This window comes from Saccoglossus kowalevskii, chromosome 3 (assembly GCF_978046115.1).
Source record: "Saccoglossus kowalevskii chromosome 3, keSacKowa6.1, whole genome shotgun sequence".
Taxonomy (NCBI): domain Eukaryota; kingdom Metazoa; phylum Hemichordata; class Enteropneusta; family Harrimaniidae; genus Saccoglossus; species Saccoglossus kowalevskii.
This window is the reverse complement of record NC_140643.1, coordinates 30,269,250-30,284,145: the sequence shown is the minus strand read 5'-3', so window position 1 is coordinate 30,284,145 and position 14,896 is coordinate 30,269,250. Positions and strand designations below refer to the sequence as shown.

At 36.5% G+C, this 14,896-nt stretch overlaps 1 protein-coding gene across 1 annotated transcript; it reads left to right on the top strand.

The window, feature by feature from the left end:
- The first annotated feature begins 829 nt into the window (after window positions 1-829).
- LOC100366620 (dual specificity protein phosphatase 7-like) lies at window positions 830-6,309 on the top strand. Its single transcript, XM_002738133.4, has 3 exons — window positions 830-1,462; window positions 2,004-2,369; window positions 5,946-6,309. The coding sequence occupies exons 1-3, from the start codon at window positions 1,066-1,068 to the stop codon at window positions 6,284-6,286; spliced, it is 1,104 nt and encodes a 367-aa protein (XP_002738179.2). The 5' UTR covers window positions 830-1,065; the 3' UTR covers window positions 6,287-6,309.
- The last annotated feature ends 8,587 nt before the right edge of the window (window positions 6,310-14,896 follow it).

Below are 14,896 nucleotides of genomic sequence, written 5' to 3'. Positions count from 1 at the left end.
GTGACCTTATTTATTTATTTATTTATTTATTTATTTATTGACTCTTACACAATCCCCGGAGGGAAAGAAAATGATCACAAAATGACCAACATTTAAAATTGTGACGTTTTCGTGTTTGACACATGGTACTGACCGTGCGAGAACGTGTGGTCGGGATTGCACATTCACCACGGTAAGGTGTTGAATTTCATTCACAAAACTTACAAGGAAAAACACATTTGGTGATAATTTATAAATGGGACCCGCCAGACATGCGATACCAACGATGTGTTGAACTGCTGTCAACAGTGACCCATATGAACGAGTTCACATACGATTCAAAATACTGATTTGCATTACTTCACGCCCGTTTTACACATGAACGCGACCCTGCCAGTCATGAGTTGTTGTGTTAAAAAAAATACACTGTGGATTATAATACTTCCATTTGTCTTTCAACTTGAATATTAGATAATAGGTAATGAGGAAACTATGTTTTGCCTAGCTCTATGGCTCAATGAGAACCCTCAAGTGTTTGCTTTGAATACACGACGGCCGGAAATGCCAGCGCCGCGGGGGTCATTTGATTGAAAAACCACAAGGCTAAAAAAGGCGTGGCTTCGAGGAAACCTAATCGCTTTTATACTAATTCAGACGAACGGTTGCTATAGCGACCATAATTTAATCAGTGATGTCAGTAACGACGTGGAAGCTGATTGGATAAGAAAATACGATTGATCATTTGCTGGCCGTATTTTGTTAGAAGATAAAACTGCTTCTTGCCTGTCAATGTGCTAGGGTGCTAGTAGTTGGGAATCAGCGCGGAATCACGGATTTCACGTATGTATACTAGTGGACTCCGCTGACAACATTTCTACCAACTTCACATTATTCTAACGGGGAATTAGACTTGGAGCGCTGTTGTAACAGTCCAGCCGAATGATTTGTACCGGGATTTGTACGCAACTCTGTTACTGTTAGACTATCGTAGAGTCCTCGTGTGTCCAAACTTGCCGCCTCGTACGTGCCAAACACATTTGCAGTTGACAACTTCTCTCAGGTGGTGTATTTACATTAGTCGTTCGAATGCCTGAAAACTTGAACACAGAAATGACTCTCGATTCTGAAGCCACGCTACAAGGCAGGGAACCGGCATGGTTACACCGGGAACTTACCACGAACGATAATTTGGTTGTGCTCGACTGTAGAACGACTCGAGACTTCAACCAATCGCACGTTGAAGGTGCGATTAATGTTACGCTGCCAAGCCTACTACTTCGCCGTCTTAGGAAGGGTAAAGTTTGTTTTAAAACACTGATACCCAGCGAACATGGAAAGGAAAAATTCGTAAAAAAGTCTAAAATTGGGACTGTTGTACTGTACGACGAACGCACATTAAATTTAAACGAGAATTCGGACAGCGTGATCTGCTTACTTCTCAAGAAGCTGAAGGAAGATGGCTGCCGTGTATGTTATTTACAAGGTACGGTATATAGTCGTTAGCATTCATTATATGCAAGTATGTTTTTAAAATGTACATTCTATTACTATACACCTTACAGTAATTATAAATCGGCACCAATGTTCACTAAATTCAATATACTCCCCGTAATTTCAAACGGTTGACACATCGAAATGTTGAATTAAACTGTCATAATAGTAAAATTGTAAACGTCGGCCATCGTCTCAGTGACTTCATCTAGTATAATATAGTTCAACATGCGATTCAAACGGGACCTACACACGTCGATTTTTCGTCGACCTGAAACAAACAAGCGCATTATTATCAATGTACGAATATTGGGTTGTGTATTTATTATTGTAGTACCCCGTAGTTTACACACATATGTGCGCACACCCACAAGCGTTAACGTCCTTGCTGTACATTTACCTGAACGTCTTTCGAAAATACTAATCGATTTCCCTGTCTCTGTTCTCGATATGAAACGGATGTTTTTATGCAACGTTGTATCGATTATTTCCAGTGCGGCTATTGATCATGTTGTTTTTGTCCGCTATTCCAGGGGGATTCTGCCAGTTTCGAGAGTTTTACCCAAACTCGTGCGAACAGAAAGACTGCGAAGACACGCTTACAATAGGAATGGAAGGTCTGAATATAAACTGCAACGATTCGGACGTTTGTCCAGAAACACCACTTGACAATAATTTTCCAGTGGAGATCCTACCCTATTTATTTCTTGGCTCAGCCCAGGACTCGAAAAACATTGAGAAACTCTCCAAGCATGGGATAAAATACATTTTAAATGTGACGCCGAACATACCGAATCGTTTTGAGAGGGATGGAGAATTTAAGTACATGCAGATACCAATTAATGATCACTGGAGTCAGAATTTGTCAGCTTTCTTTCCCGAAGCCATAGAGTTCATTGGTAAGTTGAAAGAATTTGAACTTAAAATTTTGTCCCTACAATGTGATATTTTGTGGGAGAGTTGCCTTTATAACATGCATTATTAAAAACTTAAACTTTGGGTTGGAGGGTACTGGGGGTAGGGGGTGGGGGGTGATGGTTTGGGCATGTTATTTGTGTAAAGTCCATAGATGCATCTTTCAGTTAGTAATACAAATAATAATGTGTGGCTATAAAATTTAAATTCTTCCTGTTCCTCAAAGACTTGTAGCTTTACAAAATGTCACATGCAAATGTTAAAACTTTGGACTATAACCAGGCAGGTCTTACTGCAATAAAACATTTTGAAAGTTTAGATTTTGAACTTGTTAAAATTCAGTGGCTGCGAGTTATGTTTTTACTTAAGAGCATTTAGAAGCCGTCTAAAATTGGCAAAGTTGACATGTCAACACAGACTGGGAAACCACACTTGCATTCTATTACTTATCTGTTTGCTAAACTCTGTCCTGGTATGATAAGTTGGCTACTCCTTAGATTGCTTCTCTTGATAGTTCAAGTTAACCTTTAACCTAGTTGATTATATTTGGCAAATGCTCATAAAAGATATGCGGGATGTTTGAAAACTTTTCAATGCCAAAAATGATTACAATCAATGTTCAGTTTGTGCTCCATTTTCCCGTCTCCATGTTTGCAACTATTTGAATTCTTCTCATTCATACATGTAAGCTATTGCAGATAAAATTTGAAGATAAAAGTGAAATTAAAACCATTAAAATATTTCTGCATGGTATGATCAAATGCAAAAATGGACATCAATATTACCAGTTCAGGGTTTCTTTCATATTGCACACATAACATGTGGTCGTTCGTGTGGCTTGGTTAGATCTAATATACCGGTTACCGGGATAGGCAGGCTAGGCATAGATGTCATTGCCAAGGGATTGGCCAAGAGGTTATCGATTGATTTATTTTGCCACTTTTGTGTATTGAAAGGCCCTATCAATCATTCTTCCAACTGCAGTAGGCGACCATTGAGTCAGTTTTATTGTGGGTGTACTTTTATAGTGTGTAGGTGGGTGAAACTAAACTTTTCTTTAGAAGTTGTGGTTGATAAAATGCATTAAGTCTGACCAGTTACTAAAAATTATTGGCCAACACACAGGAGAGGAGACTTGATAACTTTTCTGAGGTAACTTGGTTAGTTTCAGGCATCAATGGCGATTTAATTTGTCCTTCATAAGCGTACATAAAAAAAAAAAGGTTGGGCGTTCATTTGCTAGCGTGAAGTAACATAATTGTACCGTATTTAGTGTTTTCATTACTAATACTTCCTTGCATTGAATTGAGGTTTGGCAAATCAATTTTGGCTGGTGTGTCATAAGTGTTAAATAACTCTATTATAATTAGAAATTGGGAATTAATGGTTATGGCAGAGAGTGGTTTCAATAAGAGTTATGGTAACTTGTGTTGGAACGCTTCCAAGGTAAACTGAACCTGTCTCCGGTTCTCATTGTTGTTTTCACATTGACTGGTTTTGATATTGTCATTTCCGAAACGACTTTATTTCGTGTTGTCATTATTTCTTTCTCCACCAAACTACAGTATTGGTGTGCAATTTCAAACGGAACTAGTGCATCTTCTCGGTTAAATAAAGCTGGCTGAATTTATCAGTTATGAAAATGGAGTAATCCCCATTCACACTTTGATATGTTTATGTACTTTGTGTTCAACATCTGGGCAGTGACTAGTTCACTAGGAGTATTCTTTTTGATTAATGTTTTAGTAAAGAAAAGCTGTGTAAAAATTTGGACGCCTGCCAAAATGAGTTTTGTACTCAAAGATGTTTTAAAGGCTAGAAGGTTGTGACATGGTGCTTGTGGACGGATATCTTGCCAGTCAATAGGTCATCTCCAGCTGTCCCACTTCCATATTATAGGCCAGTCATGCAGCCAGCTCTTCAAACTGGGCATGATTAATGGCATTGTGTTTCTTTAGTTGCAGTCCAGTGATTTTAGATCTTCTTGTCGTCAGTCGTACTGATTCTTGGTCAATTTCAATATGGAAGGATTGTAAGACGTTTACTTTGCATCATGGGTAATAATTATCTTTCGCAGTTAGGTAATCACTGTTTACCTTCTGATCTATTTGTCTAACATATCGTATTGCTATAGCAACAAAATGATTCCATTTATCTTCTGGCTATTTGTGTTGAGATTAAATCAGGCAGAATATCTGGGAAGAAATTTGTTGCTGGAGAACAACTTGGGAGTGTTTTTTTATCTGTGTATTTTTTGAGAGGCTACTATCTGTAGGTGTATTTGTTGGTTATTATTTTTTATTTCTTAAAGTTGCTTTTTTGTTGTTGAGATATTGGTAGATAGATACATCTTAGAGTGTGAAATTGAGGAGAGTTGTTGGTACAAAGATTTTGGCACATCCCACAGGGAAAACTAAGTGAACGCTTCATTTAAAAAAAGAGCAAGATTTGTCAAAAGTGGAAATAACGAATTTGTAGATTAGAAGGATTGAATTGCTTTGAAGACACCATGAATGAAAGTACACCTGAAGGAAGAGGGATTCGATATAGGAGATGATGTCATGAGTTGTCATGGAAACTGGCAGTGGCTGATACTTAAAGTGGCTTGACTTAGCTCCCACTGGCTTTCAGATAAAGCAATTTCACTGTGTAGTATTCTTAAAATAGTTACCACCTACCCTTCCTTGTTGCTATGACAACTAACTGGACAGCTTTTTTTCTGCCTCTTGTCTCCTGCTTTCTGTAACTATGTCGATATCCGCTCATCTATGCGGGTATCATTGGTAAATAGTTGGTTGCATGGCACTTTTTTGTGCAAATCTGACACACGGACATTCTAGTTCAAGCAGATTTCAATATAGTTCTCATGTTAGTTGATTAGTAAATGTGAAAGTTGAGGGGGGATATTTCAGATCTTGGCTCTGTATTAAATAATAATAATGATTTACTTAATAGTTTTATTGTGCTGATGTTATTTATTTAAAAAATAAATTAGGAAATATAATAAATATACACATCTTTAGTAAAAAAAAAAATGAAAATTGGGGACTATAATAAATATACACATTATTGGAAAATAAATGAAATGAAAGCATTCATGGACAGTCCATTTGTTGACACTACTGACATAGATTCAGTGGAAAAGAAAAAAAGGAATTTGCGGTTCCATCAGTATCACCTTTGTTTGTTGTCTAGGTATTGAATTTCAGTTTTTTTGTTGTTGATGGCCAGTCATCCACATCTCTTTTCAATTTTGTGGTAGTTTTGTTGCATTGGAAGTGGTGGTATGCTGCATTCACTGTTGACAAATCCTCTCTACTGTAGTGTCCTTAAGACTATTTTTCCCACACTCATTGGTAAATGGTAATGATGTCTTTACCTGGGGGTGAGGTTGGATCATGGGAGGGGCTGTATTTAATAAGTTGTTGGTGGGAGAGATGGCTTTTCATGCAATCACCTGCTGTGAACTCTATTTCTTAACAGGTATGCAGTTCATGTTGTGGGTTATTTGAATTATTTGCATCAATCTAAACTCACTTGTTTGTTTCTATCCATTACAGAGGAAGCCCGACAAGCCAAATGTGGAATTCTAGTGCATTGCTTAGCTGGGATAAGTCGGTCAGTCACTGTAACTGTAGCGTACTTGATGCAGAAACTGGCGTGGTCGCTGAACGATGCATACGACTATGTGAAGAAGAAAAAAGAAAATATATCTCCCAATTTCAATTTTATGGGACAGTTGCTGGACTTTGAGAGGACACTAAGCAGCAGTCCATGCCGGAAGGGCACATGTAAATGTGCCTCAGAAGGAAGGAAATGTCTGAGTCCGGATACAGCTTTATTTGCTTGTATATCAACAATGGAACCAGAATTTCAGTTTGACATCACAACTCCAAGCTGATCTCGGGTTCAGAGAATTCAAAATATTGAAATCGTTAATGAAATTGATAGAAGTGCATCCATAGCAAAAAGGATCACATAATTTCACAGTTGGGAAGAGGAGAAGAGTAATGAAATGAAACGATACGATGTGTTACCATAGCAATGGGTTCAGAATAGAGTAAACACTTAAGCTGGTCGTGTATAGATGAAGTTGGTGTACTTGTGTGCAGAAGTGAAACCTGGTGTCAGTTCGTCACTACCCTGTGTACGCACATTTAAAATTGTATCTTGAATAATGTTCTCAAACAACTTTTAAGAGAAATAATACACCTTTTTACTTACTTGGTTATATTTCTTTGTTTTTAAGCAATTTATCTATCAGTTCTGTCGGCCATAACATGACTGTTGGTAATTAACATTAGTTGTTCAAAACATTATTCTCTCTTTTTGTTGTTGATCTTTTGAATCTTGTCACGTCTACTGCTTGACTTGTCTTCACTGAGCCAAAAGTTGAGTTTTTTTTATTTAACTTGGGTTCTCAGATCACTTCTGTAAATACAAATAATTTTCCACTTATTCAGAAATTTAAGCTTACACATGAATGTGTTTGTGCTACATTCTCCAAGTCTTGAAGGCTTCAGTGCAGGAAACTGTGGTTAATGAGCAGTGGTAAAATTACACCACTTGGCGAGTTTGGAGGGAGTAGTTGCAAACACAAGAGTGTAGGATGAAGGGTTGTATTACGGATTTCTTGACCAAAGTTGTGGTATGCTGTAAAAGTATGCCAATCATGTGCAAGAAGGGCAAGAACGGGACTGGATATTGCATATTTGATAAGACATAACGTCAGTCCTTCATAGTGTGGCACAGAGCAACAAATGAGTCATCAAGGAAGACTGTTCCACTATATAGTAGGGGTGGGAGGCATGATTCTTTCGATTGATTGAAGAAAAACTGATGTACAATTCCTTGTTACACATTCATCTGTGAATAGGTATATCAGGAATGTAAATTATTTGCCAACTAACCCTTTCCAATAAAATGTATATTGAATTTTGTCCTTGGGCTTGGCAAGTTGTAATTGCAATAATAACTTCTGAAAGCATATCAAAAGACAAAAAAATATTATAACTTTTATCTTCAAAAGATTGCTCACTATATGTTATGTTGTATCCCTACCCAACATTGGCTAGAAGTAATATCTAAACTGCCGAAAAAACCTGACTATTGTTGACACCCAGAAGAGATTGTAATAAAATTTATACTATTCTATTTGTATAAAACAAGATAAATGTAGATGGTGATTTCCATTGTAAACATTTTATATATTGTAAAAATTATTTTAGACTGAAGAACCAACCTGTTTGTTCAGTAGAAGTTCTTTGTTTTTATCCAGAATAAAATCTTGTACAGTATTGTAAATTTAAAAACTTGCATCTGTTGTTAATTCAGTTTAACCCCCCCCCCCCCCCCATTGGTTTTGATAATCCATCATCAACAAGTGCCTTCACATTTTATTTGTCCCTTTTCCCCACCTATCTCTACAGGTTATTTTAGCCCATTCCCTACCTTTCTCTACAGGTTAATTTACCCGATTACCTACCTATTTATACAGGTTATTTTACTCCATTCCCTACCATTGCTACAGGTTATTTTACTCCATTCCCTACCATTGCTACAGGTTATTTCACCCCATTCTCTACCCATCTCTACAGGTTATTTTACCTGATTCCCTACCCATCTCTACAGGTTATTTTACTCCATTCCCTACCATTGCTACAGGTTATTTCACCCCATTCCCTACCCATCTCTACAGGTTATTTCACCACGATTCCTACCCATCTCTACAGGTTATTTTACCCCATTCTCTACCCATCTACAGATTATTTTACCCCATTTCCTACCTATCTCTACATGTTATTTTACCCCATCTCTACGGGTTATTTTACCCCATTCTCTACCCATCTCCACAGGTTATTTTACCCCATTTCCTACCTATTTCTACAGGTTATTTTACCCCATTCCCTACCCATCTCTACAGGTTATTTTACCCCATTCTCTACCCATCTCTACAGGTTATTTTACCCCATTCCCTACCCATCTCCACAGGTTAATTTACCCGATTACCTACCCATCTCTACAGGTTATTTTACCCCATTCCCTACCCATCTCTACAGGTTATTTTACCCTATTCCCTACCCATCTCTACATGTTATTTTACCTCATTCCCTACCCAATTATTCAGGGTTGAGTTCAAAACACCAGAAAAGGTTTTCAAATCTTTCTGCCATTTTTGTTACGCCAGGGAGTCACTTCATAGCATTATTAGTTATTGCTACAAAATGTCCATTAAAATGTCCATGAACGTTTTCCTGGGTGTATGCATCCAATGTTTACCCTATTCTAAACCCATCTTTTATTAGCTCCGCTGTCGACTTTGTCGAGCGGAGCTTATCATATGAGTGATTGTCCGTCGTCGTCCGGTGTCGTCCGTCGTCGTCGTCCGTGTCAATGTTTTACTTTTTCGACATCTTCTTGAAAACTACAAGCCTGAATGCTTTGATACTTCGTGTATATGTACCTTGGGTAGACCTCTCTCAGATTTGTTCATTTCATGATGATATCTTCAATTCTTTAATTTTGGTGAATATTTTTGTCATTTTTGGTAAAAAGTGATATTTTTGACTTCTTGTTGAAAACCGCAAGTCCAATTGCTGTGATATTATATATATTGGTACTACATGTGAACCTCTCTCAGGTTTGTTCATTTCGTGATGATATCTTTAATTCTCTAATTTTAGTGAATATTTTTTTTATTTTTGGTAAAAAGTGATATTTTCAACTTCTTGTTAAAAACCGCAAGTCCAATTGCTTTGATATTAAATATATAGGTACTATATGTGGACCTCTCTCACATTTGTTCATTTTGTAGTGATATCTTCAATTCTCTAATTTTGGTGAATATATTTGTCATTTTTGGTAAAAAATGATATTTTTGACTTCTTGTTAAATACCGCAAGTCCATTTGCTTTGATATAACATATATAGGCACTACATGTGTACCTCTCTCAGATTTGTTCATTTTGTGATGATGTCTTCAATTCTCTAATTTTGGTGAATATTTTTGTAATTTTTGGTAAAAAGTGATATTTTCGACTTCTTGTTAAAAACCAATAGTTCAATTGCTTTGATATTATGTATATAGATACTACGTGTAGACTTTTCTCAGATTTGTTCATTTCGTGATGATATCTTCGATTCTTTAATTTTGGTGAATATTTTTGTCATTTTTGGTAAAAAGTGATATTTTCGACTTCTTGTTAAAAACTGTAAGTCCGATTGCTTCGATATTACATATATAGGTACTACATGTGGACCTCTCAGATTTGTTCATTTTGTGATGATATCTTCAATTCTCTAATTTTGGTAAATATTTTTGTCATTTTTGGTAAAAAGTTATATTTTCGACTTCTTGTTAAAAACCAAAAGTTCAATTGCTTTGATATTACATATATAGATACTACATGTAGACATTTCTCAGATTTGTTCATTTCGTGATGATATCTTAAATTCTCTAATTTTGGTGAATATTTTTGTCATTTTTGATAGAACATGATATTTTCGACTTATTGTTAAAAACTGTAATCCGATTGCTTTGATACTATACATATTGTTCATTTTCTAATGATGTCTTCAGTTCTTTAATTGAAATCTGCATTGCTAACAGTGGAGCTATCTCAGCCGATAGGCTGCTTGTTTACCTTATTCTCTAGCCATCTATTAAGTTTTATTCACCCACCTACACAACATTGATATACCCTATTCAATACTTATTGAGGTTAAAGTTTGCAAAAGTAGACAACTGTAATGAAAAGAGTACAATGTGTGATGAAGTGGCATCTGCTGGCCATCAAATACAAAGCATGCTGGGAATGGTATCCCATAAATGTTTTACAGGTCACAGTAGTCCCGTTTAATGTACCTGACCTTTCATTTATAGAAATTTTATGAACAACTTTATATTTGGCAGAGTATTATTCCAAATGTAGGTCACCGATATAACCTGTGTGGAGTGAAATTTAAATAAGTGGGTTTGTGTCCAACGTTTAATATTGGTGGACAAGTACAGAGTTGTGGTAGTAGTATGAGCGATGACGCACACGTTGATGTATTTGTAACACATGACAATCACTGGGGGTTGAAAAAATATGTCACGGTCATATTCATTCAGCTAAACACACACACACCATCAGGTTTTCAGTTTCTCTGCAAGAAAACATCTTTTTTTCAACTGAATAATTCATGTTTTCTAGCTGTCCCTACCCAATTTCACTCTACGATCTTTTAAAAACTTTCAAATTTTCATGTACCGATTCTAGTCTATACATTGACACCTATGCAATATGTTATACTTGTTATATGCCGCTATAACACATGTACTGATTCTAGTCTATACATTGACCCCTATGCGATATGTTACACTTGTTATATGCCGCTATAACGCATGTACTGATTCTAGTCTATACATTGACCCCTATGCGATATGTTATACTTGTTATATGCCGCTATAACACATGTACTGATTCTAGTCTATACATTGACTCCTATGCGATATGTTATACTTGTTATATGCCGCTATAACGCATGTACCGATTCTAGTCTATACATTGACACCTATGCGATATGTTACACTTGTTATATGTCGCTATAACACATGTACTGATTCTAGTCTATACATTGGCACCTATGCGATATGTTACACTTGTTATATGCCGCTATAATGCATGTACTGATTCTAGTCTATACATTGACCCCTATGCGATATGTTATACTTGTTATATGCCGCTATAACGCATGTACTGATTCTAGTCAATACATTGACTCCTATGCGATATGTTACACTTGTTATATGCCGCTATAACGCATGTACTGATTCTAGTCTATACATTGACTCCTATGCGATATGTTATACTTGTCATATGCCACTATAACACATGTACTGATTCTAGTCTATACATTGACCCCTATGCGATATGTTATACTTGTTATATGCCGCTATAACACATGTACTGATTCTAGTCTATACATTGACTCCTATGCGATATGTTATGCTTGTTATATGCCGCTATAACGCATGTACTGATTCTAGTCTATACATTGACCCCTATGCGATATGTTATCCTCGTTATATGCCGCTATAACCCATGTACTGATTCTAGTCTATACATTGACCCCTATGCGATATGTTACACTTGTTATATGCCGCTATAACGCATGTACCGATTCTAGTCTATACATTGACCCCTATGCGATATGTTATACTTGTTATATGCCGCTATAACACATGTACTGATTCTAGTCTATACATTGACCCCTATGCGATATGTTATACTTGTTGTATGCCGCTATAACACATGTACTGATTCTAGTCTATACATTGACCCCTATGCGATATGTTATACTTGTTATATGCCGCTATAACACATGTACTGATTCTAGTCTATACATTGACCCCTATGCGATATGTTATACTTGTTATATGCCGCTATAACACATGTACTGATTCTAGTCTATACATTGACTCCTATGCGATATGTTATGCTTGTTATATGCCGCTATAACGCATGTACTGATTCTAGTCTATACATTGACCCCTATGCGATATGTTATCCTCGTTATATGCCGCTATAACACATGTACTGATTCTAGTCTATACATTGACCCCTATGCGATATGTTACACTTGTTATATGCCGCTATAACGCATGTACCGATTCTAGTCTATACATGGACCCCTATGCGATATGTTATACTTGTTATATGCCGCTATAACACATGTACTGATTCTAGTCTATACATTGACTCCTATGCGATATGTTATACTTGTTATATGCCGCTATAACACATGTACTGATTCTAGTCTATACATTGACCCCTATGCGATATGTTATACTCGTTATATGCTGCTATAACACATGTACTGATTCTAGTCTATACATTGACCCGTATGCGATATGTTATACTTGTTATATGCCGCTATAACGCATGTACTGATTCTAGTCTATACATTGACCCCTATGCGATATGTTATACTTGTTATATGCCACTATAACACATGTACTGGATCTAGTCTATACATTGACCCCTATGCGATATGTTATACTTGTTATATGCCGCTATAACGCATGTACTGATTCTAGTCTATACATTGACCCCTATGCGATATGTTATACTTGTTATATGCCGCTATAACGCATGTACTGATTCTAGTCTATACATTGACTCCTATGCGATATGTTATACTTGTCATATGCCGCTATAACACATGTACTGATTCTAGTCTATACATTGACTCCTATGCGATATGTTATACTTGTTATATGCCGCTATAACACATGTACTGATTCTAGTCTATACATTGACCCCTATGCGATATGTTATACTTGTTATATGCCGCTATAACACATGTACTGATTCTAGTCTATACATTGACCCCTATGCGATATGTTATACTTGTTATATGCCGCTATAACACATGTACTGATTCTAGTCTATACATTGACTCCTATGCGATATGTTATGCTTGTTATATGCCGCTATAACACATGTACTGATTCTAGTCTATACATTGACCCCTATGCGATATGTTATACTTGTTATATGCCGCTATAACACATGTACTGATTCTAGTCAATACATTGACCCCTATGCGATATGTTATACTTGTTATATGCCGCTATAACACATGTACTGATTCTAGTCTATACATTGACCCCTATGCGATATGTTATACTTGTTATATGCCGCTATAACACATGTACTGATTCTAGTCTATACATTGACCCCTATGCGATATGTTATACTTGTTATATGCCGCTATAACACATGTACTGATTCTAGTCTATACATTGACTCCTATGCGATATGTTATGCTTGTTATATGCCGCTATAACGCATGTACTGATTCTAGTCTATACATTGACTCCTATGCGATATGTTATACTTGTCATGTGCCGCTATAACACATGTACTGATTCTAGTCTATACATTGACCCCTATGCGATATGTTATACTTGTTATATGCCGCTATAACACATGTACTGATTCTAGTCTATACATTGACCCCTATGCGATATGTTATACTTGTTATATGCCGCTATAACACATGTACTGATTCTAGTCTATACATTGACCCCTATGCGATATGTTATACTTGTTATATGCCGCTATAACACATGTACTGATTCTAGTCTATACATTGACTCCTATGCGATATGTTATGCTTGTTATATGCCGCTATAACGCATGAACTGATTCTAGTCTATACATTGACTCCTATGCGATATGTTATACTTGTTATATGCCACTATAACGCATGTACTGATTCTAGTCTATACATTGACCCCTATGCGATATGTTATACTCGTTATATGCCGCTATAACACATGTACTGATTCTAGTCTATACATTGACCCCTATGCGATATGTTACACTTGTTATATGCCGCTATAACGCATGTACCGATTCTAGTCTATACATTGACCCCTATGCGATATGTTATACTTGTTATATGCCGCTATAACACATGTACTGATTCTAGTCTATACATTGACTCCTATGCGATATGTTATACTCGTTATATGCCGCTATAACACATGTACTGATTCTAGTCTATACATTGACCCCTATGCGATATGTTACACTTGTTATATGCCGCTATAACGCATGTACCGATTCTAGTCTATACATTGACCCCTATGCGATATGTTATACTTGTTATATGCCGCTATAACACATGTACTGATTCTAGTCTATACATTGACTCCTATGCGATATGTTATGCTTGTTATATGCCGCTATAACGCATGTACTGATTCTAGTCTATACATTGACTCCTATGCGATATGTTATACTTGTTATATGCCACTATAACGCATGTACTGATTTTAGTCTATACATTGACCCCAATGCGATATGTTACACTTGTTATATGCCGCTATAACACATGTACTGATTTTAGTCTATACATTGACCCCAATGCGATATGTTATACTTGTTATATGCCGCTATAACACATGTACTGATTCTAGTCTATACATTGACCCCTATGCGATATGTTATACTTGTTATATGCCGCTATAACACATGTACTGATTCTAGTCTATACATTGACCCCTATGCGATATGTTATACATGTTATATGCCGCTATAACACATGTACTGATTCTAGTCTATACATTGACTCCTATGCGATATGTTATGCTTGTTATATGCCGCTATAACGCATGTACTCATTCTAGTCTATACATTGACTCCTATGCGATATGTTATACTCGTTATATGCCACTATAACGGATGTACTGATTCTAGTCTATACATTGACCCCTATGCGATATGTTATACTCGTTATATGCCGCTATAACACATGTACTGATTCTAGTCTATACATTGACCCCTATGCGATATGTTACACTTGTTATATGCCGCTATAACGCATGTACCGATTCTAGTCTATACATTGACCCCTATGCGACATGTTATACTTGTTAAATGCCGCTATAACACATGTACGGATTCTAGTCTATACATTGACTCCTATGCGATATGTTATGCTTGTTATATGCCGCTAT